Source organism: Zonotrichia leucophrys, chromosome 6 (genome assembly GCF_028769735.1).
Source record: "Zonotrichia leucophrys gambelii isolate GWCS_2022_RI chromosome 6, RI_Zleu_2.0, whole genome shotgun sequence".
NCBI lineage: Eukaryota > Metazoa > Chordata > Aves > Passeriformes > Passerellidae > Zonotrichia > Zonotrichia leucophrys.
Window position 1 is genome coordinate 8064446 of NC_088176.1, and position 23649 is coordinate 8088094.

The 23649-nt window shown below is 49.9% G+C and overlaps 1 protein-coding gene across 1 annotated transcript in view; it reads left to right on the forward strand.

The window, feature by feature from the left end:
- AFAP1L2 (actin filament associated protein 1 like 2) overlaps positions 1-23309 on the forward strand; it is a 66116-nt gene extending 42807 nt beyond the window's left edge. The window contains 18 exon segments of the mRNA XM_064716413.1: positions 581-672; positions 4640-4730; positions 9019-9102; positions 11337-11542; positions 12079-12258; positions 12803-12892; positions 13648-13732; positions 14331-14435; positions 14959-15170; positions 16831-16976; positions 17853-17964; positions 18593-18829; positions 18918-18990; positions 18993-19082; positions 19323-19490; positions 19761-19942; positions 20564-20692; positions 21040-23309. Of these exon segments, the coding sequence (XP_064572483.1) occupies positions 581-672; positions 4640-4730; positions 9019-9102; positions 11337-11542; positions 12079-12258; positions 12803-12892; positions 13648-13732; positions 14331-14435; positions 14959-15170; positions 16831-16976; positions 17853-17964; positions 18593-18829; positions 18918-18990; positions 18993-19082; positions 19323-19490; positions 19761-19942; positions 20564-20692; positions 21040-21066 (2309 nt within the window). The 3' untranslated portion in view covers positions 21067-23309.
- The last annotated feature ends 340 nt before the right edge of the window (positions 23310-23649 follow it).

The following is a 23649-nucleotide window of genomic DNA, read 5'->3' on the forward strand; positions in this document are numbered from 1 at the left end:
ATGTGACTTTCCAGAGGCAGACAGGGATCACCTGGAGCAGTTCTGCTGCCACATGCCACGTGTTTGGTCTGGGCTGCTTCAAGAGCAGCCTTCCCTTGAGCAGTGATCACATAAGCCACTGTGCACATAGCTGGGCAGCCACCTTTGCAGCTTTCCCTGGGAGCAGGGAGGTGATGGACCCATTTTTGGGAAAGGTAGCAGAGGAGAACATCACTGACCTGTCTGCTCACAGCAGCAGGGATCAGAGCTGGCAAGGACTGAACTGCCATGGGTTTCCAGACACTGTGTGGTGTCTGCCCATGCTGCTTCTCCAGACCCTTTAAACTCTCAGCAGTGGGTCTGGCCTTCACAGTTTTCCCTCCAGAAGGAAAAAGATGCCCTAAAACCAGAGGCCAGCTGGGTCTGCCAGTGCCACGTTCCTGGCTATGGCCTGAATTGCCATGGTGGCCCTGCAGCCCTGCCTGTCATTGTCACTGTGCTCCCACTGGAATGGCATCCTGCTGCTCCAGCACAGCCCAGGGCAGCAAGTGCTCTGCTGGGAGAGGCCACTGTCATCTGTGTCATTGTTTCTGCCTTGCAGTGCTGGATCAGAAGAACTCCCTGACCAATGGAGACTCAGGACTGCATCTGTCACCTCCTCAGAAGAGCCTGCCAGACCTCCCCCCTCCAAAGGTAAATCCCTCACACCCTTTGCTTTTCCCTGCCTCCCCCTGGGGCTCTGAGCCCCTTGAGACTTTGCTGTTGTCAGGTCCAGTGCAGCATGGCTGGGTGGAAACACCTCTGCCTGTGTAGGATGATGAGGCAAAGAATCCTGGTGAGCTTTATTTTAAAAATAACAACAAAACATTGAGCTAGGCATTTCCAGCTGCATGTTTCATCTTTACAAAGACTGTGGGCCAGTGTGTAGGTGGTGCAGCTCCTAGGCTGGCTGGACACCCAGGAGCCCCTGTGGTACCCACATCTTGTGCACAGGTGGAGCAGGCAGCTCTGGGAGCTCCCCATGAGTGCAAACAGGGCTGTGCTCCCTTCCAGGGAGACCCACACCCATTGCATGGGCTTGAGGAAGGAGAAATGAGGTTTTCAAAGAAACAGAGGCGGTGATGACTCTCAGCTGCTGCTTTGGAAATCTCTCCTGGGTTGTAAATCAGCTATGCCTGGGCTGCTGACATGATCTTAGAGAAGCCAGGAATCCCTCAGCTGCAGGAAGATCCCTGGGCAGTACCAGGACCTCCCTTGCTGCCAGAGCCTTTCTCAGCTTGGGCATTGCCAGAGGTTTGGCAACACCTGGTGCTGTCTGCAATGGGTGCAGGGGCTGTTGCGGTTGTGCAGCCCACAAGTCTGTGAGGAGGAGTTGCTGGCTCTGTGGGTTTCTCTGCAGGGCAGCTCTAACTCAGTTAAACCCCATTGTCTCTGTGCCAGGAGCCAGCCCAGCTCTCCCAGACTCAGGTCACGCTCCAGCCCCTGATGTTGCTGTTCAGCAGTTGGTGCAATGTGGGAATTGCTGTGAGCTGGGATTTCAGGATGTGAAGGGGAAGGAGGGCAGGGAGCAGGCATGGGGAGCAGGAGGAGGAGGCATGGAGGAGGATGGGGTGGTGCCTCCATCAGCCACAAAGGAGGATCTGTTCTTTTCCCAGGAAGGAGGATGCAGGGTGAGGCACCAGGACTTTGGCCCAGGGATCTGTGTGGCTCAGCTGGAGTTAGCTGGAGGAGCTGGAACAACAAGGGCTAGGATGGGGTGCAGCTGACAAACCCTAGGATGCAATGTGATTGCCTTGGGAGTTGCTCCAGCCCCAAAGGGTTCTGCCCATGCAGATGGCTGGAGCTGGAGGGCCTGGGAGCAGTGGCCAGAGCAGGAACCTCTGTTTAGCTCTGTATTTCATGGTGGGCAGGAGGTGGAATGAAGGCACCAGTGGGGAAGCAGCAGCCAGGTGTCGCCAAGGCATTTCTCTTGAGCTTGGTGCAGCCCAGCTTTCTGACTGGGAAATCAGGAAGTTAAATCAGGGATTAAAAAATTCCCCCCAAAAATAAGGGAATTTAAAAAAAAATATTCTCAGATATCAGCTGAGAAGGGCACCTGTCCTCTCCCAGACCTGTGCTGGGAATTTCCTTCTCCCAGCTGCTTACCACTGGAGTTAACCTCCCTTGGATGCAGCAGCCAGGTACCTCCTCACTGTGAGCATCTGAGTGTCAGTGAGCTTTGGCAGCAAAGATATCTGAGTGTCCTTCAGGGAATACACAGAAGGAGAGCTTTATGGGGAGAGCTTTAATGAGTGGAAATTGCTGTTAGGGGGAAATGGATCTTCCCTCGGATTTGCAGCTCCCAGGGCAGGCAGGAGCCACAGCCAGCTGGGCAGTGGAGGGTGAACACAACTCCTTGCACAGAAACTGACAGGTTAGGAGAGGAATTCAGATTAGATCTGTTTTTGCTCTGCAGATTTTTCTGTGGTTTGGTAGCACTCAGGCATCCTGTGGTGTTGCTCTACACTTGCCTTTTGAGGCATGGAAGAAATATGGTGATAAAGCTCTGAACAGCCAATTGTCCCTGGCAGCCACTGGGCAACCCAACAGGGATGGCCCACCTGGATCCCTCTAATTCCTTTGGATTTGTCCGAAAACAACCTTTAAACCATGAGTTCTGCAGGCCTTGGTGACTTCTCCTGTGCTGCAGCTCTGCCTGTTCCTGCAGGCAGCCATCCCCAGGGAAGGTCCTGTGGTAGGGATGCAAACAGCCAGGGTGGTGATATTTGCATGCTCATTGGGCCATAATGCAACAGGCAAATGTTCTGCAAGGGCCAGCGTGGGTAAAGACCACAATTTATAGCCTGTGACTGAAGTTAGAGAGTAAACCACACCCCTAGGGAAAGAGGAGACAAAACAAATACCTTCTGGTCAACCAAGGTGCACCCTGAGGAAACCTCATTGTCTGTAGGAAACCAAACAGAGCAGCCCCTTCCCTGGCAGTTGTGGGATGGTGTTAAAAAAACCCACAGCATTTCTTTGTGTAGGCAATTTCTTTATGGTCACAGCACAAAGGGAGCTGGCTGCACACAGGAGGCCACCACAGATGGCAATTACAGACACATTTCCTAGCCAGGGAAGGGATTAGGTAAAGCCATGGAGAGCCTGGGTTTGTTTTTGTTCCTTTAATGCAACACATTAGGACAAGAAGTTCCTAAACCTTTTAAGTGTTTGGAGGGCAAGTGTTTTCCAGCAGTGTTCTACGTGCCTCTGGAAGGAAAGTTCAGGCTGCTCACAGCATCTGGCAGACCCACATGAGGAATTTTAACACTGGGGAAGTTTGGGAGGTTGGCAGAGCCACAGGCAGCTCGTCCAAGTGGGAGCAGACGTGTGGCTTTGGTGTGGCCAGGGTTCCTCACTCCCACAGCCAAACTGCTTCCCTTTGTGGGCAGCTGTTGGCCAGAAAATCTCTTCCTTCAAAGCCTCCTTTCTGCTTCTCAGCACCAGAAGCTGCTGGTGGAAACATCCAGGGCAGGATGGGCAGCTTTGCACCTGCATCTGATGATGCTGGCATGACCTGCAGATGGGCTGGTCCTGCAGCGCTGGTGCACAGCTGGCCCCTCTTCCCCAGGGGGCAATTGTGGGCTGGCAGAATTCAGGATTTGTGACTTTCAACACTGCTCTCTCTGCAAAGAGACCTGCCCCTCCTCCTGGGGCAATGGGGTTTAACCCTGGGCATCCTGGCAGGGTTTGCACAGCCTCAGCCAGGGCAGCTGAAGCATGGCAGGACACAGCATCCTGCTGTCAGATGGCTAAGGGTGGTTAAACCTCACTGGGGAGCAGGGAAATGCTACTGTCAGGTCAGGGTGGGAGATGGGATGCCAGATATTTGGGAAGAACACGAGCTCTGTGCTCTGATCTGTTCATGCTGCTGCTCTGCTCTCTCATGACCAACATCTCTGTGAATCACCTGAAATGTAAAAAGTTCATTTCTTCACTTTTTTCCCCCTCATGTATTGATATTTCTAAAGGATCAAGGCATGTTTTTCCGGCCAGCCCTTGCTGGTGCTTAGGGAGGGGTTTGGCAGGCGCCACAGGGATTTTCCAGCACTTGGACTCTTTTCAAAGGCTTATTTTCCATTGGTGTTGTTTATCCATTTCCTTCATTTTTTGTTAAGAGCACAATTAAAGATTCCCAATATAGTTCCTAAGGCAGAGAGTTTTGTTGTTAGTTTCTATCAGTCAGGGACTTGGAGACACAACCAGAGACTGCTCAGGTTGTTTTCAGTGTAAAGCCAGGGTTGCACCAATTGTCCTCCCTTCTAGTTCCCTGATAAGATAACCCATATCTTATAACCCATAGCACAGAGGGCCATCCCCAGGTACCGTGGGCAGCTTAGGGGGGGTCAGTGCAGCAGGCAGAAATCTCAGTTCAGGGTAAGGCTGATGGTTGCAATTGCTGCTATGAGTTGATCTTCCCAAGCAACATGAAAGAAAATAACATTTATGATGCAATTATACAATAATTTCAATTTATATTTGACCTAACTCTACCACATCTAAAAGATTTCACCCACTGGGGTGCACTTGAGTGCTAAAAAAAGGGGGGAAGGATGTCCCATTGTTTTGGTGGATCTGGTTTTACCTTAAATCATGTTTGTTTTATGTGTTTATTTTGCAGATTCTCGAAACAAAACAACCAGCAGTCCCCAAGATTGAATCCCCAGAGGGATATTACGAGGAGGCTGAGCCCTATGACATCTCTGTAAATGGTATATCCCAGCTAACCCCTGGGAGGGGGTTTGTGTGGGAGATGGAGGACTTGAGATTTATGAGAATCAGTAAATGAAAACACAGATATTTCCTACAGCTTTTAGGACAAATTTGTTTTCTGCTGCTCATCACACTTGATATTACAGACCTAATGCTAGCTGGAAAGCAAAGACTTCTGAATTGTTCCAATTTTTAACTTTACTATAGAGTTAGTAATATGTTTGGGTCAATATATTGTCAGTGTAAAATGTTAGAAACCGTTGTGGGTCCTCTTTGTCTTGGTGCTTTCTGGCAGATAGGCTGCAGCCAAACACAAGTTTCTATTCAGGACCAAGTGGTGAAGCTGTGGTGGCTTGCATTCGTGTCCTAGTGCTCTAATTGTCCCCTTGGGGCTCAAAATCCATGGCTCTGCTGCTCTGTTAGGAGTGATAACCATTTTTATAATTGGCTCTTTATTCAGCTCTGTCTCTTGGGGCAGTTTAGCCATCTATAAACTTGCTTAGAGAGCCACACTTGGTGTGAGGGGAGAGCGTGTGGGTTCCATGCACACACCCTCATTGCCTGGGACAGCACCCCAGCCGTGTCCTGGAGCAGGGCCACCCTTGCCTGTCCCCTGTTGCCCCTCTGGGAGGGGCTGCTGCATGCTGAGCTCCCACATTCTCACTTTTTGCACTGTGTTCCTGCATCCTTTTGTTGGACGCCCTTCACTGAGATTGCCTTCCTGTGATCTGATAGCAGAGCTGATCTTGTCATCGCTTTCTAATCCATTTAAGCCCACATGAGACAGATCCTATCACCCTCTGCAGGAGCAGATCTCTGCTCATCAGCCTTGGCTGCAGCACAGTGTGTGGCATGGGCACAGCTGAGTGGCAAGAGTCAGGGCAAGCAAAGGGGGTTAAGGGTGACAGATTTGGATCTAAAGCCTTGGCTGTTGGATCTGTTAATCTGAAATTAACACATTATACAATGTTTCTAGCTCTGCTTTGCTAAAGCCAGTGAATGGAATCCACACCCTATAACTCATAAACCAGCCTCGTGGTTTATTTGAAAATTTGAGTTATTCACATCAAAGTGATCCAGTCTGCCTGTAAGCACTCACACCTTCCTGAACAATCAGTGGAAAATCAGAAACTGCCTCTCACAATATGCAGGGGAAAAAATGAGAAATGAGGTGAGCACAGGAAGGACATGGACCTGCTAGAGTGGATCCAGGGGAGGGCCACCAAAATTGCCAGAGAGAAGGAACACCTCTCCTGTGAGGAAAGGCTGAGAGAGTTGTGGTTGTTAAGTCTGGAGAGGAGAAGTCTCTGGGGACAAGAGCTGATAAGAAACATGGGGACAAACTTTTTAATAGGTCACATAGTGATAGACAGCAGAATAGTGGAGGCTCACAGCTCACCTTAAAACTAACAAACTTCAACCTTTTTGTTGAAATTGAGCCACCCTGCAACCAGAAATTGAAGAATTATGATGTCCAATGCACAGCAGACAGAACCAAGCAGTAAAGTGCCTGCTGGGTTGAAGAGTCATGGAAAACACATTGGATGTATTGGATGGCACATGGGGTGGCTCTCTGAAGTTTGGGTGAGCTTTGAGTCATCCAGGTCAGGGGCCTTCTATGCAAATAATTCATATTCAGGCACAAATCCAGTTTGACAGATAGTACAGGATAATAAAACTTTAGTGAAAAGTAGCATAAACTTAAATATTGCCTGACATTCCCAGCTTCATTTGGGAGAAGCTGGGTCCCCTCCAGCCCCAGTGTGAACTACTGGGCTTTGAAGCTCCAAGTCAGTGAGCAGGAAGATGAGATGGTGCCCAGCTCAGATGGGAAGAGGTTCAGGCTCATTGAGGCCAGGGTGAAAGGAGCTGTTCAGTGCAGAGGCGAGGCCCCCAGCACTGCCCTGTGTTTGCTGGAAGGCTCTGGGTCCTGTGGCTGAGGTGAGGGCTGTGATGCCCTGAGAGTGAAGCCCTGCTGCAGCTGGGGCAGCCCAGGGTGCTGCAGCCTCATCCCCATGCCTGCAATGTAAGATAAAGGAGATTTCTTTCCCCTCTGCTGCACATGGGGAAAGTGGATAAATTGTTAAGAGCCATGGCATAAAAAGGCACATGCTGGATTAGCTGGAGTGCAGCCATGGATGGATCCATCTGCTGGGATATCCAGCTTGTGTTATCCAGGCAGCTCCAGAACTCGCCCTCAGATCAGAGACTTGGCTGGCAGGAATGATCAGTGCACACCCAGCTCCCACCTCTGCTTTTCCTTGGTAACCTGCTGCTCTGAGATGCAAATACACCCACCACCCACCGAAATCTAGGTCAGTCAGATGCCCAAGGAAATGAGAGATGAGAGCTCTGCAAAAAGACAAAAGCACAAATGATGGGAGCACTGTCCAAGGGAGGCAGCTCTGGGAGGCTCTCTGTGGCACCAGCAGGCTCTGTGTTTTCCTGAGCACTGCCACAGCTGCAGGTGGGGACAGGAGCCTGTGAAAGCAGCAGAGATGGGGCAGAGGATGCCAGTGATTCCCCAGCACTGAGGAGTGTGGTGCCTTTGCATCCTGTGGCTGCTCAGGCGCTGCAGACCCCACCACGTCCCTTCTACACAAACCTCCTGGTGTGCTACCGGGTCTGCTTTGTGTGAGGAGGAAGGAAGGAAGCATCCTGAGAATCTCTGTGCTCTTTGGCAACTTCACCTTGGAGGTGGTTCCTGGGGGCTGAGCCAGCAGGAGGAGCAGGGAGAGGTGTGGAGCAGCAGGTACATGGCAGGAGAGGCTGTGGGGGCTCAGGAGAAGGTGAAGTGTGTGTGCTGTGCAGAAGGGAACTGGGCAGTGATGCTGGTGCCCTGCTTTGCCTCAAGAGATCAGGCTGCAGCATGAAGGCAATCCTGCAGGTCCCTGCCCTTGGTTTCAACAAGCACAAGCTCCCCATCCCATCCCATCCCATCCCATCCCATCCCATCCCATCCCATCCCATCCCATCCCATCCCATCCCATCCCATCCCATCCCATCCCATCCCATCCCATCCCATCCCTCCCCCTGCCCCACTCTGTGCCCTATCAGGTGTCAGTGGTATTTGTACCTGTCCCACACAGTGGTGCTCACTGCTAGCAGTTGATCTGTGACCTTGGTGTGACTGCTGTTGCTCAAGGGCAGTGTGGACATGCCTGGATTTGCCCTGGCCAAAGATGCCAAAGCCTGGCCCCAGTAATCCCCGAGCCCTCTATGCCTTTTCCCACAAGCTGGATAGGGAGAGGTGGCAGTCCAGGAAGCTGCTGCTGGTCTTCCATAGAATCATAGAATGGCCTGGGTTGGAAGGGACTTTAAAAACCATCTTGTTCCATCCCCCCTGCCATGTACAGGAGCACCTTTCACAGGACCAGGCTGCTCAGAGCTCCAGCCAGCCTTGCCTTGAGCACTTCCAGGGCTGGGGCATCCACAGCCCCTCTGAGCAACCTGTGCCAGCTCCTCATCATGTTTGCAGTCAAGAATTTTTTCCTGACCTCCAAGCTAGACCTAGATTCTCTGTTTGGATCCATTTACCCTTGTCCTGTTGCTGTAAGCTCTTGTGAGAAGTCCCTCTGTGGTACTTTCTGTCAGTGTTACAGCGTGAGCCTTGGAAGACACCCATGTGTCCCCAAACAAATGGGCGTAGTGAAGTCAGACCAAAATAGGAACACGACTAAAATAAGTGGGTGCACTGCCAAGAAAGGACATCAAAGCAAGCCTCCAGATGGGCTGAGGAGATAGAGCTGCACCATCAGAGGTGGGACTGTGAGACACTGCAGCAAACCGGGGGTGGATTAATTAAAACCAAGCAAGCGGGCGACTCCGCTGGGTCTCGGGGTCCATCTTTCATCAGCAGCACTCCCACCCTCCGCTGGGGATGCTCTGCCTTTCATTTTCCAGCTCCAGCAGAGGCTGCTGCTTCCCTTCCCTCTTGGGCTGAAATGTGTTAAAGCCTTATCAGCAGCCTTTGCATAATTGGAGGGTGCGATAAGGAGTGAAACCGGGAGAGGAGCAGCCCCGTGGCTGCCAACTGAGCAATCATTGTTCTGGCTGAAACAGCTCATCAGCCCTGGCTGCTCTTAATTGCGATGGTGACGATTCTGTTTTAAAGGGAATTGCCTTGTTTGAGGGGATGGGTTGAAAACGCTGTCCCTTTATGAAATCTCAGCGTGCAGGGATGGGACAGCCTCACTGACCGAGGGGATTGGTGCCCTTGTTCTCTGCATTTGCTTATCTGTGGCTTTCTCTCTTTGTCTCCCTTTCTCTTTCTTTTTGACTGTGCAGGTCTTTTTGGTAGGCTTGCTGCGGCTGGACCCAGGCCAGGGTTGCAGGTTACTGAGGGCGTTATTTATGCCACAATAACTATGGGTATGGCATGCTTTCCAAACCTGAAGTGCCTTTTTTAAACAACAACAAAACCAACCCAAAAATACCCCCCAAAAGCTCAGTTTTAGGAAAGATTATCAGGTATCTCCCCCTGGATTTGCCTGTTACATGCATGGAGGATAACCACCTCTCACTGCTTTGCACAATGCATTATTTTTGGTGGCTTTCCCTGTGCTCAGGATGATAAAGAAGAGAACTTCCCTAGCCTTTATTCCCCTTTATTCTGGTTCTGTCACTGGTGTGGAGCTGATAATGTGTGGTAATGCTGGCGGTATGGACAAGTAGCTGTTTGGTGAAGGATTGAAGGTGCTCCACTTAGGCAGAGTGGGAGTATAAGATTCTCTGAGCTTCCTGCATCATGGCATTGATTTAGCTCCCTGGGAGCTCATGGGAAGACCCACAGGAAAGCAGAGGTGGTTTTAGATAAAGACATCCAGGACTGTGGCTGCCACTGGTGCCTGAGCTGAACGATTTGGGACTGAGTGAGCCTTAGTAGTGACCACGGGGTTGTCACAAGCCACCAGGCAAGGCTTGTCCCCATTTGCCAGGTGCACAGCCTGCTAAATGCCTTTCCTTCATGAGGCTATAGCAGTGTCACCAGGGCAGCAGCTCTTCAAGCAGGGAAGAGCTCATCTCATGAGGAACCACACTTGGGGTTGTGCTTGATGCATAGAAGAGCATCCAGGGCTTCTCAGGAGTAAGGTGGCAGCCTGAGGTCTACTGCTTAGGTAAGGGTACCAGAGACTTCCAAAAGAGGCCAGAGAACCCATGTGGAAAAGGAGGGAATTTTGGAAGATGAGGTTCCCTTAGGCATCCTTGCTGCTGCCTATGGAAGAATCCTGTAGCAGTGCAGAGGTTCAGCTCCTTGGTGTTTGAGGGTGAGAAATATCTGCACTGTTACTCCATCTGAATTTCTGCCTGAGGACAAGGTCTGCATAGTGGGAATGCACTGAGGTTTCCCATAAAAGTTTTCCCATAAAAGATGGACAGTTTGATACATTGAGGGCATGGAGATGTGCTTCATTAAGAGACTTTGAAAGGGAGTATTTCCTTTTTAAAAAGTTTGTTTAATTGGTGAAGTTTTGATTACTTGAGGGAGGTTGTAGCTTTGTTACTGCATCTCAATTCCTTTTATTTAAAGAACAAATAAGCCCAACTGAAACGTTCTTCAGTGAAGCTCCTTTTGCCTTTCTCTTTTCTGGCTGCTTTTCTTCTTTTCATTTGCACCAATCTGATACTGTTATTTTTATGTAGATAGTAAGATTTGGTGAGAATCCAAATTAGATTAAATTCCAGTGAGAGAAATTTAACAGTATTCCTCCATGCTGTTTGGTAGGAACAGAATGCCAAACCCTACACAAATGTTGCCCCAATCTCACCATATTGCTCTGTGAGCTTATATTGTGACTTAGAGCTCTAAATGCCAGCAGAGCATTGCAAATCCCCCTGCAATTAAGGAGAACATTTTCAGTGTTTTTGATGAGCCTGGTACCAGTGATCAGCTGAAAACTCCAAAATTCTGCAGTGCTTTAGAGCTGGGTATTGAAAACTCCAACTCATCCCAGTAACATAGCAATCCATTTAAGAATGGACGTAAAAAATGTTGTTACTGCTCCTCACATTTGCCACTTATGACTAATTTTTGGTGCTGCAACAGTGTGTTACTTCAAAGCTCCTTGCTGTCCCTTAGATGCTGAGTAGAGAGAGAGGGACCTGTTAGACCATGGGGAAAGTGAATGACATCTCAAATACAATAGATCATTGCTTGCTGCATGGCCTTGCAAATACCATTTTTACTTCTGGAATTTAGAGGACAAGGGCTGGTTGTAGCTTGCTGTTGTTGCCTTAAAAACTGTGTGTGTTTGGCTTGAAGTGGAATGTAGTAAAAGCATCTTTGGGAGGGAAAGCAGCAAACATCAGGAAATGTCTAAGGGAACTAATGTTCTCAGATTTGTGGTCAACCAAGAAGTGTCTTTTGAGTGTTTGCTAACAGAGGCTATTAGGCACAAAATACTGCAATGAGATTCATATTGGGCTAAAAAGAAAAAAGGATCTGTGAGGGTAATTTCCTTATTAATTATCCTCTCGTAGGAGAGCCTCAAAAGACACATCCCTGCACTGGAAGCTTGTGCATGTGTGAGCATGGCTGAGGGAAGCATTTGACTCAGAGTTATTCTAAAAATGTATTTAATTACAGAGCTTTGCTTTTGTTGTAGAAGACGGTGAAGCTGTTAGTAGTTCCTACGAATCTTATGATGAGGAAGAGAGCAGCAAAGGCAAGTCAGCAACCCATCAGTGGCCATCCCCAGAGGCCACCATCGAGCTGATGAAGGACGCTCGCATCTGTGCCTTCCTGTGGAGAAAGAAGTGGCTGGGACAGTGGGCAAAGCAGCTGTGTGTTATCAAGGACACCAGGCTGCTGGTGAGCAGATCCTCTCCTCTCTGTCTAAAACAATCTGGTTTTATGAGCTCAGGAAGGCAGTGACACCTCAGACCATGTTAAATGAGCTGGCAAAAAACAAAGTACCCCTAGAAGCTTCAAAACCATGTCCTGGAGATTTGGGGATCTTGTTCCTTTTTCAGAAGGAATGTGGGCATGGGATTGCTGAAGGGGGCACATTTGTGACCAAAATCACAATGCCCCAAAATGTCTAGGGATACTTTTCAGGCAAACTTTTTGAGGTGGTTGAGCAGAAGGGGTTCTTACCACGGAGACTAACCACATACTTGATCCTGTGTCAGTAGAAGGCATTTCAGACCATGTGTGCATGCAGCCAGGTGTATGTGTACCTGCACATCAGGGATCTCCTGGGTGCAGTCTGTAGGACTTTGCTGTGTTCAGTGCAGTCAATGCACGTGGCTGCACGACTTCATGCATCACTTGTGGGGCTGAGTTCCTGCCAGGGAGCAGGAAGGCTCCTCCTCTGCCTCTCACCCACTCCTGTCTCCCTTCCCCAGTGCTACAAGAGCTCCAAGGACCACAACCCCCAGCTGGATGTGAATTTGCTGGGCTGCACAGTCATTCACAAGGAAAAGCAAGTGAGGAAGAAGGAGCACAAGCTGAAGATCATCCCCACGAACGCTGATGTCATCGTGCTGGGGCTGCAGAGCAAGGACCAGGCAGAGCAGTGGCTCAGGGTCAGTGACACCTCCAGGATTTGTCCCACTGGTTCTCCCATGCTTTACTGGGAGAGCAGATCTTATCTCAGCCCTGTCCTTGCATGCTCTGGCTCCCTTCCTCACTGCAAGCCTTTATACAAATATACCACTTCATTTTCATGTCCTGGGGCAGATTCTTCCTGCACTCCCTGCTGCCTTCATTGTGCTGGAGGCCGTGTGAGGCCCTCCCAGCCCAGCTGCTGTTGTGGGGGCAATGTCTGGGCTGAGGGCAGGGGTAGATGTAGCCCTTCCCATGGGACAGCAGCAGGAGGAGGAGCCTGCTGGAGCCCAGGAGGGGCTGTGAGACGCCAGGGCTGCCTTTGCTGGCAGCCTCTCCCAGTGACTTGGATCCAGCAGTTGCTGCTGGATGCCTGATGCAGATCCAGGACAGTCCCCAGGGTCACAGGGACAGCAAACCATGGCTCTCCCAGGCTGATCTGGTTTTGCCTGTCCTAGCTGGGGAGGATGAATTGATCCTGTTGCTGCAGCTCTCTCACAGCCTTTGGCTTCCCCTTCTGCACAGGTAATCCAAGAGACCAGTGGTCTGCTCTGTGAAGGAGGCAGTGAAGGAAACCAGTACATCCCAGACTCGCAGCGTCTCAGCTACCCAAAGGTACCTCTTGTCTCCACAGACAGAACTGGCACTTGGGCTTTCAGCCCTGTTCCTTCAATAGATAGTAGTGTAGGTGCCTTAATTTTAGCTAAGCGAAGACTGACATGAGTGTAACCAGACCCCTGTGCTGCTGAAAAGGAGCATTCTTGGAACTATCTTAATTTTCCTTTGCATCTTAATTTTGTTGCCATATCTTCCCTCCCAGACTAACTCAGCACTTGGCTTCTCACTGTCTAGGGCAGTAGCTGCTATCTCCTCCAGTGGGATAGTTGTGTTCTCCAAGAGCTTTGGGAGGGACACAGACCCTTGGATGCCAGGGCTTGGGCCATCTCTAGTCCAGGTTTAGGTGACACTCCCCTTGGAGCAGCTTGTTCCAAAACTGTGGGAGGACAAAGAGACTTTCCTAAGTCTCTGGTGGGCACCCAAATTGACCTGTTTGGGCACCTGGCTGGTTCCTCTGCCCATGCCCCCTGTAGGGACTGTCACCAGCCAGGCTGCAGGGTGCCATAGGATGGCACCAGTGGTGTCACTGTGTCTCCTCAGAGGTGAGCCCAGCTGGGTGGGGCATGTTCAGGAGCAATGGGAAGGGCACAGTGTGAGTGAGCTGGCTGGGGATGTCCAGGTGAAAGCATCTGCTACAGAAAGAGTGGGAACTCATAACATGGGAGAAGGGGAAAAAGGTCCTTGTAGCACATTCTCTCTGGAAGAATGGGTCACGTGCATCTGTGGAGCCTGTGCCTGGTGCTTGTTGACAGGTGGAGGTGTCTGAGAGATACTCTGCAGCCTCCGAGAGCGGGAGCAGCACCGACGGCCACACGGAGACAGCTGAGGCAAAAGATGGTAAAACCTTGCCTGGGAATGACAGGAACAATGGGCCCTTACCCTTCTGTGGCTCCTGCCACTGCCACCTCAAACAGACCTGGTTAAAGCTGTGTGTGCATTCATTGCCTGGGAATTTGATATTCTTGCCAAGATTACCTGTTGGTTTCACAGTCACACACTGACTGACGTGCTCAGTAGGAGAATGTTGACGAGGTTCTTTGGACATAAACTATCCCACTCCCACCTTGTTTTAGAGAGGAAAAACTTGAATACAGTAAATGTTAATGGGTAATGGTTCTTATATTGTTTGTGGTGTAGGAGAGTGAAGGGAGGTTGGTAACTGCCCAGCAAGAGCTGTGCAAACACCTCCCAGTGCTCCTGCAGTGACTGACCTTTGGCCAGAGCCACCCCACACGTAAAGCAACACAGATTGGCATCTTCCACAAATCCCTAACTGATCTTACTGGTGCCATCCTCCTCCTGAACTCCCTGGGCTTTGGACTTTTCCAGCCTGTCCCTGAGTCACAGGTTTGCTCTCTGCAAGGGATGTGTGTGAGGTGGGACAGCAGGCTGGGAGCTGGGAAAGCCACACATGTGTCTTTTTCATTTCTGGTAGTTAAGAAGAAGGGCACAACTGGCCTGAAACTGAGCAACCTGATGAACCTCGGGAGGAAGAAGTCCAGCTCCCTGGACAGCCCAGAGAGATCCCTGGAGACTTCAAGTGAGTGACAGTAGGAGTCCCTCCACAGGGATTTGCCTCAGGGCAGGATGAGCACCGGGCATCATCCTCCTCAAGCAGGCCTGTGCCAGGTGGTCCTGCCAGTAAATCCATGCAGATTGTGGTGATGTGGCTCTCAGGGTGACCCCAAAGTGGAAGGGTGGGTAATACCAGACATGCACACCTAGGGAATTTGTGCTGCCCAGGGTGTGGGAGCCGGCAGAGAGAGTTGTGAGGATCAGCTTTATTTACCACCTGGGACCAACTTTGTCCAACCAGCTGCAGCCACCTTGCTGCTCCAAAGATATCCTGAATTTCAAGGGTATCATTTTCAAGATTTTTACCCTTTTCACCCTGGTTTGTGTGCCTAGGACAGCTTGTCTTTGTGCTTTTTCTCTTTATTGGTGCCTGTGACTTTGTGTTGTGTGGTGATCTCATAATTTACCCCTTAGACATCCCCAGGCTGTCACACAAATTAATATGGATTAAATGGAAAATGTGTTTAATGAGCTGTGATTGCTTGCAGGTTACCTGAATGTGCTGGTGAACAGCCAGTGGAAGTCACGGTGGTGTCAGATAAAAGATGGGCACCTTCATTTCTACCAGGACAGGAACAGAAGCAAGCTGGCTCAGCAGCCCCTGAGTTTGGCAGGCTGTGAGATCATCCCAGAGCCGAGCCCTGACCATCTCTACTCCTTCCGCATCCTGCACAACGGGGAGGAGAGGGTTGTTTTGGAGGTAGGGTGTCTATCTCTGAGGAAGCTCTGCTCAAAATCACCAGCTTGGGTACCTTAGGAGGTCTAAATGCCAGTGAGTTCCTCCAGAGGAACGTCAGTCCAACAAAACAGAACCTGAGGAGCAGGACTTTGGCTGATCTGCCTGTGGTCACCTAGAATGTGTCCCACCTCACTGGTGATCCAGGCTGTGTGTGATGCTGGCACCTCTCAGCCTTCATCTTAGGCACTCATCTTAGGGGGGGACATGGGGTCCTCTGGAGATTCCCATCTCTCCCCCCACTGCAGGATAACCTTGGATAATTAAGTTCTGTGTAGTGCATTGCAGATGGTTAATGTTAGATGAGAACAATGCCACTTTAGGGATTTAAAGCTGTGGTTAGGAGGAACAGAGAATTTCATATTTTGACAGCAGAGCCCCAAGGCCATGGGGCACACATCCCAAGTAAGCCTATCACAGATCTGCCCCTGAAAGTGCAAGTGAATTCATCTCCATCTGTTACTTTCCTTTGCCTGCATCCAGGACTGTTTATCTCTAATCTTGCTTCTCTCTGACGACAGCATGGTTATAGTAGGAGGTGGACAATGTGAGCAATTTCCTGTATTTTTCCAGTGGGTGGAATATTTATAGCTAAACAACTGACTTTGAGGGCATACCATGAAATTGGAAGATGTTTTTGTTTAGTTTCTGATTCAGGGTCTGTCTGTATCTAAAAAATTTTGCCCAATTACAGATGTGAAGAAGAGATGCTGGGAAAATTTACATTTTGTGAATGGAAGAATCTGTATTTTGTTGGGATGTCAGACTCAATGTCAGACTCAATCTACGGACTGGCTGGCTGGCAGGCTTCCCAGGGACTGAAGTCTCTGCTAAATAAAACAGACTGAAAGCTTAAAATATACTTTCCAGTTTGGAAAGTGTATATATATATTCACTTGCCCTGAATTTTACTTTGTGGTTACTGCTCTGACTCCTCAAATCAGTGCAAAAAAGTGGCTGCATCAGCCAACTTCTCCTTGCTTTAAGTGCAGTCCCCTGCATTGGGAGGTGCATGTGGCTGTGTGCTAGAGCTGACTTCATGGCACAGAGTTTAACTCTTCATGTGGCAAAGTGTCAGACTGCTCACTGCAGCTGGGAGTTGGGTCCTGGCCATGTTAAAGCAATGGACTTTGGTGTTCTAAACTCTTCCCTTCTCCTCTGCAAAGAACCGTGGAAGGGGTTTGTGCTCTGGGACCTCGTAGGCTCAGAGGTCTTCTTGCCTCTGTTTTGGCAATCCCATTGCTGCACTCTGCTGGTGAAAAATAAAACCCGCAGGCTTTCCTCACCCAGAGCTGCTCCCTGCCAACATCTCCAGCCTCAGAGACTTCTCTTACTCTTGTGGAGAGCTGAGTTGATCACCACTGAAAGGAAAATGGGGACTGACTAGAAATTTTAGCAAGGAGCAGAGCAAAAAGCTGCATTTATGTAGCTGCCAAATTTTTGAATCCGTTCTTACATAGAGCTGTACTTTTAAGGCAGCCTTTAAGAGCCTACTTTTAAATTTTATTATAAATACCCAGGGGATTGCCAGCATGCTTCCCTGCCCGACCTAAGCCAGCATCAGCCCTGTGAGTGCATAGAAACCACTGCTGCAGCCTGTCCTGTCTGTCTGATCACCCTGCAGGCAAAGTCCTCAGAGGAGATGGGCCACTGGCTGGGCCTCCTCTTGTCGGAGTCAGGCTCGAAAACAGACCCAGAGGAATTCACCTACGATTACGTGGATGCTGACAGGGTTTCCTGCATTGTGAGCGCTGCCAAGAATTCCTTCTTGTATGTCACTGGTAATGGGTTGGGGCTGGGAGAGGGAAAGCAAGCCAGAGCAGGGGCTCTCCACTTGTGGGAGGTTGGCTGCCATGGAAATAGGTGGTGAATTCACAGCTGCAGCTCAGCCACTTTCTTTTGGGACAGGAGAGCATTTCCTGAGCTGCAGCTTGCCGTGGGGCATGTGCCTGAGTGGCTGTTGCAAAAGCAGGCTGGGCTCTCAGCCACCCATCCATCACTGGGGCAGGGTGACTGTGCTGTGTGGTGGTGCTCACAGGGGTCTTAGGATGAGGGAAGAGACAAGGATCTGACTCATGTTTCAGAAGGCTTGATTTATTATTTTATGATATATATTATATTAAAACGATCCTAAAAGAATAGAAGAAAGGATTTCATCAGAAGGCTAGCTAAGAATAGAAGAAGAATGATAACAAAGGCTGAGACAGTCTGGACAGCTGGACTGCGATTGGCCATTAATTAGAAACAACCACATGAGACCAATCACAGACCCACCTGTTGCATTCCACAGCAGCAGATAACCATTGTTTACATTTTGTTTCTGAGGCCTCTCAGCCTCTCAGGAGGAAAAATCCTAAGGAAAGGATTTTTCATAAAATGTGTCTGTGGCAATGCTGCTGTGGCTGAGAACTGGGGAGAAAGAGAGAGCCCAGGGCAAGTACAGCCCCACTCTGGTGGATGCTGCTTACCAGGCAGCAGCAGCAGCAGTGACCCCACTGCTCTGTATGGCTCTGCCTTCTCCTCTCCTGCATCTGGCTGCCTGGCCTCGCCCAGACCTCAGCAGTGGTGTTCTCAGGTGTCTCAAAATGCAGCACTGCAGAGCCATGCAGCAAATCCAGTCGCCCTGATGGGATGTCCTGTTCACAGGCTCATGCAGAGGAAATACTCTGAGCCCAATGCCTACATTGACAACCTGCCCAAGGGCAGGGTGCAGCAGGACGAGCTCTATGACGACGTGGATCTGCCAGACCTGCCTGTGGTAAGAGAGCTGCCCTGCTGCAGGGAGCTCTGGGGGCACCACGGCAAACAGCCCATGGGGAGTCTCCAGCAGTGCAAGGGGGGGGATCCCCAGCCCCTGGGGAGATCCTGGCCTTTTCAATGGAGCAGAAGCAAGGATGGAGAGGAGTTGCTAAGGAATGGGAGAGGGGTTTCCAGAAAGGGGCTGTAGGGATCCTCAGGCAGCTGGGAAAAAATTCCACAGTTTTCATCAGCAAACAACATGGATTATTTGGTGATAGTGGGATTTTTGGAGCTTAGCCTTTCAAAAATTCTTTTTTGTGCCTGTAAGAGCAAGTCCTGTGTGAAAGGACAAGAACAATGGGTCATGCTGGGAATGGGACTGTCACCTCAGGAAAGGCAAAGACTGGATGTACAACAGTATGATATCCTTGCATGGGGCTGTTGCTGCTATCAGAGAGACCTATTGAAGGAAAACAGGAGGGGCCTTTCCTTCAGTACTTCAAAAAGGCCTCTGTGGAATAACTCAGAGACTGGCATTTTAGTTCCTCTAAGATTTTTGGAAAATGTTCCAGATTGCCTGAGATAGTGCTGCTCGGCAGTGAGATGTTTCTTGTACTTCTAGTTTCAGCAGATGGTCTCTTTTGCAGGAAGAAGTACCCAAGAGTGAGAGCAAACTGGAGGGGGATCAAGACAGGGTGTATCTGGATCTCACCCCAGTGAAGTCCTTACTGCACTGTGCTGGCAAGATGTCATGCCAGTCTTCCCCCCTCGGGTCACCATCCCTAGAAAGGGCTGCCAAGGCTGCCCCGGAGAGCACAGCTGAGACAGCCCCCATGGCTAAGGAAGCTGAGCCCTGTGCTAAAGCAGCAGAGACCACGGAGCAGGTACTGTCCAAACCATGATACCAGGCCAGGCTTAACCACTGAGCCACTTCCCTACACCTCATCATCCCAATTCCCTTCTCCTTCCCAGAAACACCCAGAGAAGCCAGAGCCCGAGGAGGCTGTGCCACGGGTGCCTGCTGCCAAAATGCAGAGCCAGCAGCAGAGCAATGTGGCCCTGAGGTGCCAGCGGGGCCAGTTCCAGTGGGCAGTCCCCAGCTGGTGCCTGCACACCGGCCCAAGATGCCACTGCCAGGTGGGTGTGCTGCTCAGGTGGCCCAAGATGCCACTGCCAGGTGGGTGTGCTGCTCAGGTGGCCCAAGGGTGTTTAAAGAGAAGTGGTGCCCTGAGATTGAACTTGCCTCTGCAGTCTGTGTGCTGTGGTTAGTGACTTTTCAGACCTTCCATTGTTTTCTTTTCAAGCATCTGGAAAGGTTTTCTTCCTCCTGCTTTTTTGCCCCTGACTGAGCTTGTTGTTGGTGGGCTGTGTTTCCAGCAGGAGCAGTGGAGACCAAGCTGGGCAAGAACAGGACAGAGGCAGAGGTGAGACGGTTCACGGAGGAGAAGGAGAGGCTGGAGAAGGAGAAGGATGAGATCCGAGCTCAGCTCACCCAGCTGCGCAAAGAGAGGCGGGAGCTGAAGGAAATGCTTGGTGGCAGCACAGGTAGGGTAGGGCAAGGTGGGATGTGTGGAATTGAGCCAAGCTGGGGCTCTGGAGAAAGAGGGAGCAATAAACCTGGCCCTTCTGGGACCAGAAGAGATGGGGGGAACCTGGTGCTTTGAGCCAAACCACATAACCCAGATTGCACTAGGGCAGGAGCCACATCCCTCTTGGGATAAAACCCAAGGAAAATGTACAGGATGTGCCCTGATCCCTGCTCCCCTCAGGAGCTCCCCAGGTTCCCAGCAGGCACCAAGATTCCTCTTCCTACAGACAAGAGTTTGGAGCAGAGGCTGAAGGAGATAGATGAAGAATGCAAAAGAAAGGAAAGCCAGAGGGTGGACCTGGAGCTGAGCCTGGTGGAGGTGAAGGAGAACCTGAAGAAGGCAGAGTCTGGCCCGGTGACATTGGGTACAGCAGTGGACACCACACACCTGGAGAACACAACCCCACGGGTATGTGGGGCACCCCTGGGATGGACAGCAGCTTTCTGGCAGCTAGGCAGCCACACAGTCTCAGCCTGCTTAAAAATGTAATAATTAATAATAGCATCATTATTATGTGTAATATGCAATCTTGTATGAATGTATAGTTAATATGTCTGTATTGACTATTATATATAATATACATTATGTAATAATAATCTAATGAGGTAACAGCAGTAATGGGGAAGTGAAAGGTGGATGGAGCTCAGGAGAGTGATTGTATTTTCCTGTGGGACTTTGAGCAGCACCCTCCAGAGCCATGCAAGTCTGGACTCAGCTCCTTCTGCATTTGGCTGAGCTAAGGGATGGTTTTGCAGGAGATTCAGGCATCTAATTTCCTTCTTGGGAACTTGTTTTGCATGAATTGGAGATCTCCAGCACCTGCACCCTGCTCTGTATCTCTAGTTCTAGAGTCCTCAAAACCCAAACACATCACAAACTCCCCTGATGTTTTTTTTGAAATTGGCCTGTCACTGAACAAATGCACCTCCGTGCAAATGGGATGACACTGTGACTAGGAGATGGTGGGAAAAGGCAGCAATCTCTCCCAGTAGTCTGTATTCATAACCATTTCTCTGATTTTTATTGTAGGTTCAGGCCAAAAGTGCCAGTCCAGCAAACAGCGCAGAGAACTCACCAGTCAACTCAGCCACGGCTTTAAAAAACCGGCCCTTATCTGTTATGGTCACGGGGAAGGGAACAGTCCTACAGAAAGCTAAGGTGAGTTACAGCTGGAAAACCCATCTGGGACAGCCTCTGTCTTTCCTTTCTGTCAGTGGAGCAAACTGGCTGTGGTGGGATGGGGTTGTGGGGGAGTCCCATGTCTGGGAAACACCCCTGACCAACACAATTCAGACATGTCAGCCTGATTTTCCTCCAGTCTTTTCACCTGTGTTTGCCTTGCCTACAATTTAAATGAATAAATACATGCATTGTTTGTAACTTAAATATATCCCTGACCCACCCTGCAGCCAAAACCACTTGGGGACCAGACAGTCATGTTGATCCCATGCACATTATGGTTGCCTGCTTTGCATTTTGACTAATTTGCCTTTCTTCCTTGGCAGGAATGGGAGAAAAAGGGAGCTAGTTAGAAGCACGTTGTTCAGAGATGGACTAAAGACTCAAATTGCCCACGCTTGGCCCAGGGGATTCAACCATCTGTCAGTGGAGGTTGGGTGTTCAGCACCACCACACACCAAGTGCCTCCTCCACGTGGCGCCCACAGCTCCGACGCAGCACTGGAGTCACAGCTGCTGACCAGAGTTACCCCACATGAACCTGCTCTTTCCAGACAAATCCCAACCATGTAGCTAAAACAATAACAGCCAGTGGCAATCCTTCCATCAAAGTCCTAACCCAGCTGATGTAAACAAGAATGTTACTGTACATAGGGGGTGTTTTGTGTATTTCTACTCTGAAGGTTTATCATTGAGTTATTAAGGTTTCTGTATTAGTGACTGTAGTGGATTCAGAAGGAACCTCTGCTCTTCCTCAGCCTGGTGAGTTTGTACCTGTCCTTATAAGGTTGTCAATCTGTCTTGCTGCCAGTCATCACTCAGCTACGTTTCATCCAGCCTTCAATCAAGGGCTATCCCACATGTGAGCAATTCTTCAAATATGAATGAGAAGCACACAGCAGCCTGTCCAGGGCATTTTTTAATCAGTGTCCTGATGCATTCCAGCATCTCCTACCAGCTGCAGGTTTGCTAGAATATTGAGCTGCTCACCTTCTCGTGCTGTAAGCTGTGTTACAGACTGGCAGCGAAAAGAGCTCTGAGCAAAGGAGATCTGCCAGGCAGATTCAGTTAGCTTTCCTGAGGATCTTAATTCACCTGAGGAGTTTGATCTTAAAAGAGAAAAAAAAAAGTAAAAAAAAAAGAAAAAAAAAGTAATATTTGAGGGCTTGCTCAGCTGTTTCATGGGGAAGCTAGATCCTTCAGGGGTCCCCTTTCCCAGAAGAGGGGAGGTAAAACAGCGCCCATGCTGCTGCCCCAGCTGTGGTGGTGTCTGATCCTCAGAGAGCTGCAGCTGAAGCCATCCCTCTGTCCCTGTGTCCCTCCCCACTGCAGTAAGGCTGCACTGCCAGGGCTCTGCTGGACCTCTTGGTGCTGTCACCCTCATTTCCTGATCATTAATACAGCCTTTGGGCCCTGGCAGTATGGCCTACAAAGCCCATCCCTCTCTACCTTAGCCAAGCTTTCTAATGAAAGTGGTTGGAGATTTGGAACTGCTAAACTTAGAGATATTGAAATTTGAAGGGTGGCAGTGGGTTGGCAGAAATCTATGCACTCCTCCCCTCCCTGTAACCTGCTGGCATGTGTGATGGCCTGGAGACTCCTCATCCTGTTTCCTCTGATGACCCCTTCAGAGCCCAGGCTCAGGAACTGGGTTGATAGATGGGGCTGGAGCTGTTTTAACCCTACAAAGTTAAAGCAGCACCAGCTCCCAGAGTGGATCATCCATGGGGTCCTGTGGCTACACCAAAGCCAAGGTAAAGGCAGACAGGAAAAATGCTGTACCTTCCTCACCCTGGAAAATATTTGACAGGCCTGAGAGCACCTCTAAAAGGCTGTTCTGTCTTCACACAAAGGCCAAACAGCCAGTGGGAGCACAAGGCTCTGATACCCAGGGCTGGTGCTGTCACTGGGGTGAGTGAGAATGTCCTGACAGGTTCTGGGCTTGCTTGCCCCCACCACAGAGCCAGGGTGCAAAAAAACCCTTGGTCAGGGTATCCTGGAAGCAGGAAAGGTGACTGTGCTCCCATTTTTTTTACTCTTTAGTTCCCACTGTGGTGCAGATGGAGGAGTTGCTAATGCCAGGCCTCTGGAGCCTCAGCTGGCAGGTTGGGCCCTGTGCACATAGGAAAAAATCATGCAAATAATCTGCTGATTCTGGTTCAGGATCCTGGGGATTTCCTTCTCCAGAGCACCAGAAGGCCACAGACTCCATGAAGCTTTTGTTTTGGCCCATGAAGAGCTGGCAAGAGCCCCTCTCTGTACCCTGAATATCCGTGTAGCACTGTGCCCTCAGCGTACTCCCTGTGCCATCCTCCACGAGTTGTCCAGACATTTCACTGAGACAGCCATGGGCAGAAGCAGCTCTGCTTCCCCCTCACAGCCCAGTCAGCCTCAGTGCTCCTGCTGGGATGTCTCCATGAGGGAATGGTAAACATGGGCAAGTCCTGAAGGACACTCATTTTCCTCAAACAAGAAATGTTAAACAATGTCTCTGTGTCCCCATTGTTTTCCTAACTCAAGGCATTTCCTTTGTTGTAACTGTGACCTATAAAGTGGCTCTTTAGAGGGTTTTATAATAAAATGTTGAGTATATTATGGTACCAGTGGTTTTCTCAGTAATGGGCCTTGTCCCTGCTCTATTTTCCAATAGATTTCAAGTACATCAAATTCCAAATACCATTAGTTACTACAAATCCTTAGCTATGCAGTGAACTGTACACTACAACTGCAGTGAACTATAGCTTAAATAGTAGTGATTGCACCATCAAGAAAAACAATTTTCAGAGATTTAACCCACTGAAAAACAGCAGTAACCCTGACAATTTACATGAAGACACATAACAGATTCCTGCCTGTATCCGTGTAGCAGTCCTCTTGCCCAGAACCAGCAGGGAAAATCTTCCATTACCTTCCTCTGGCCACTAGATAGCAACTGTG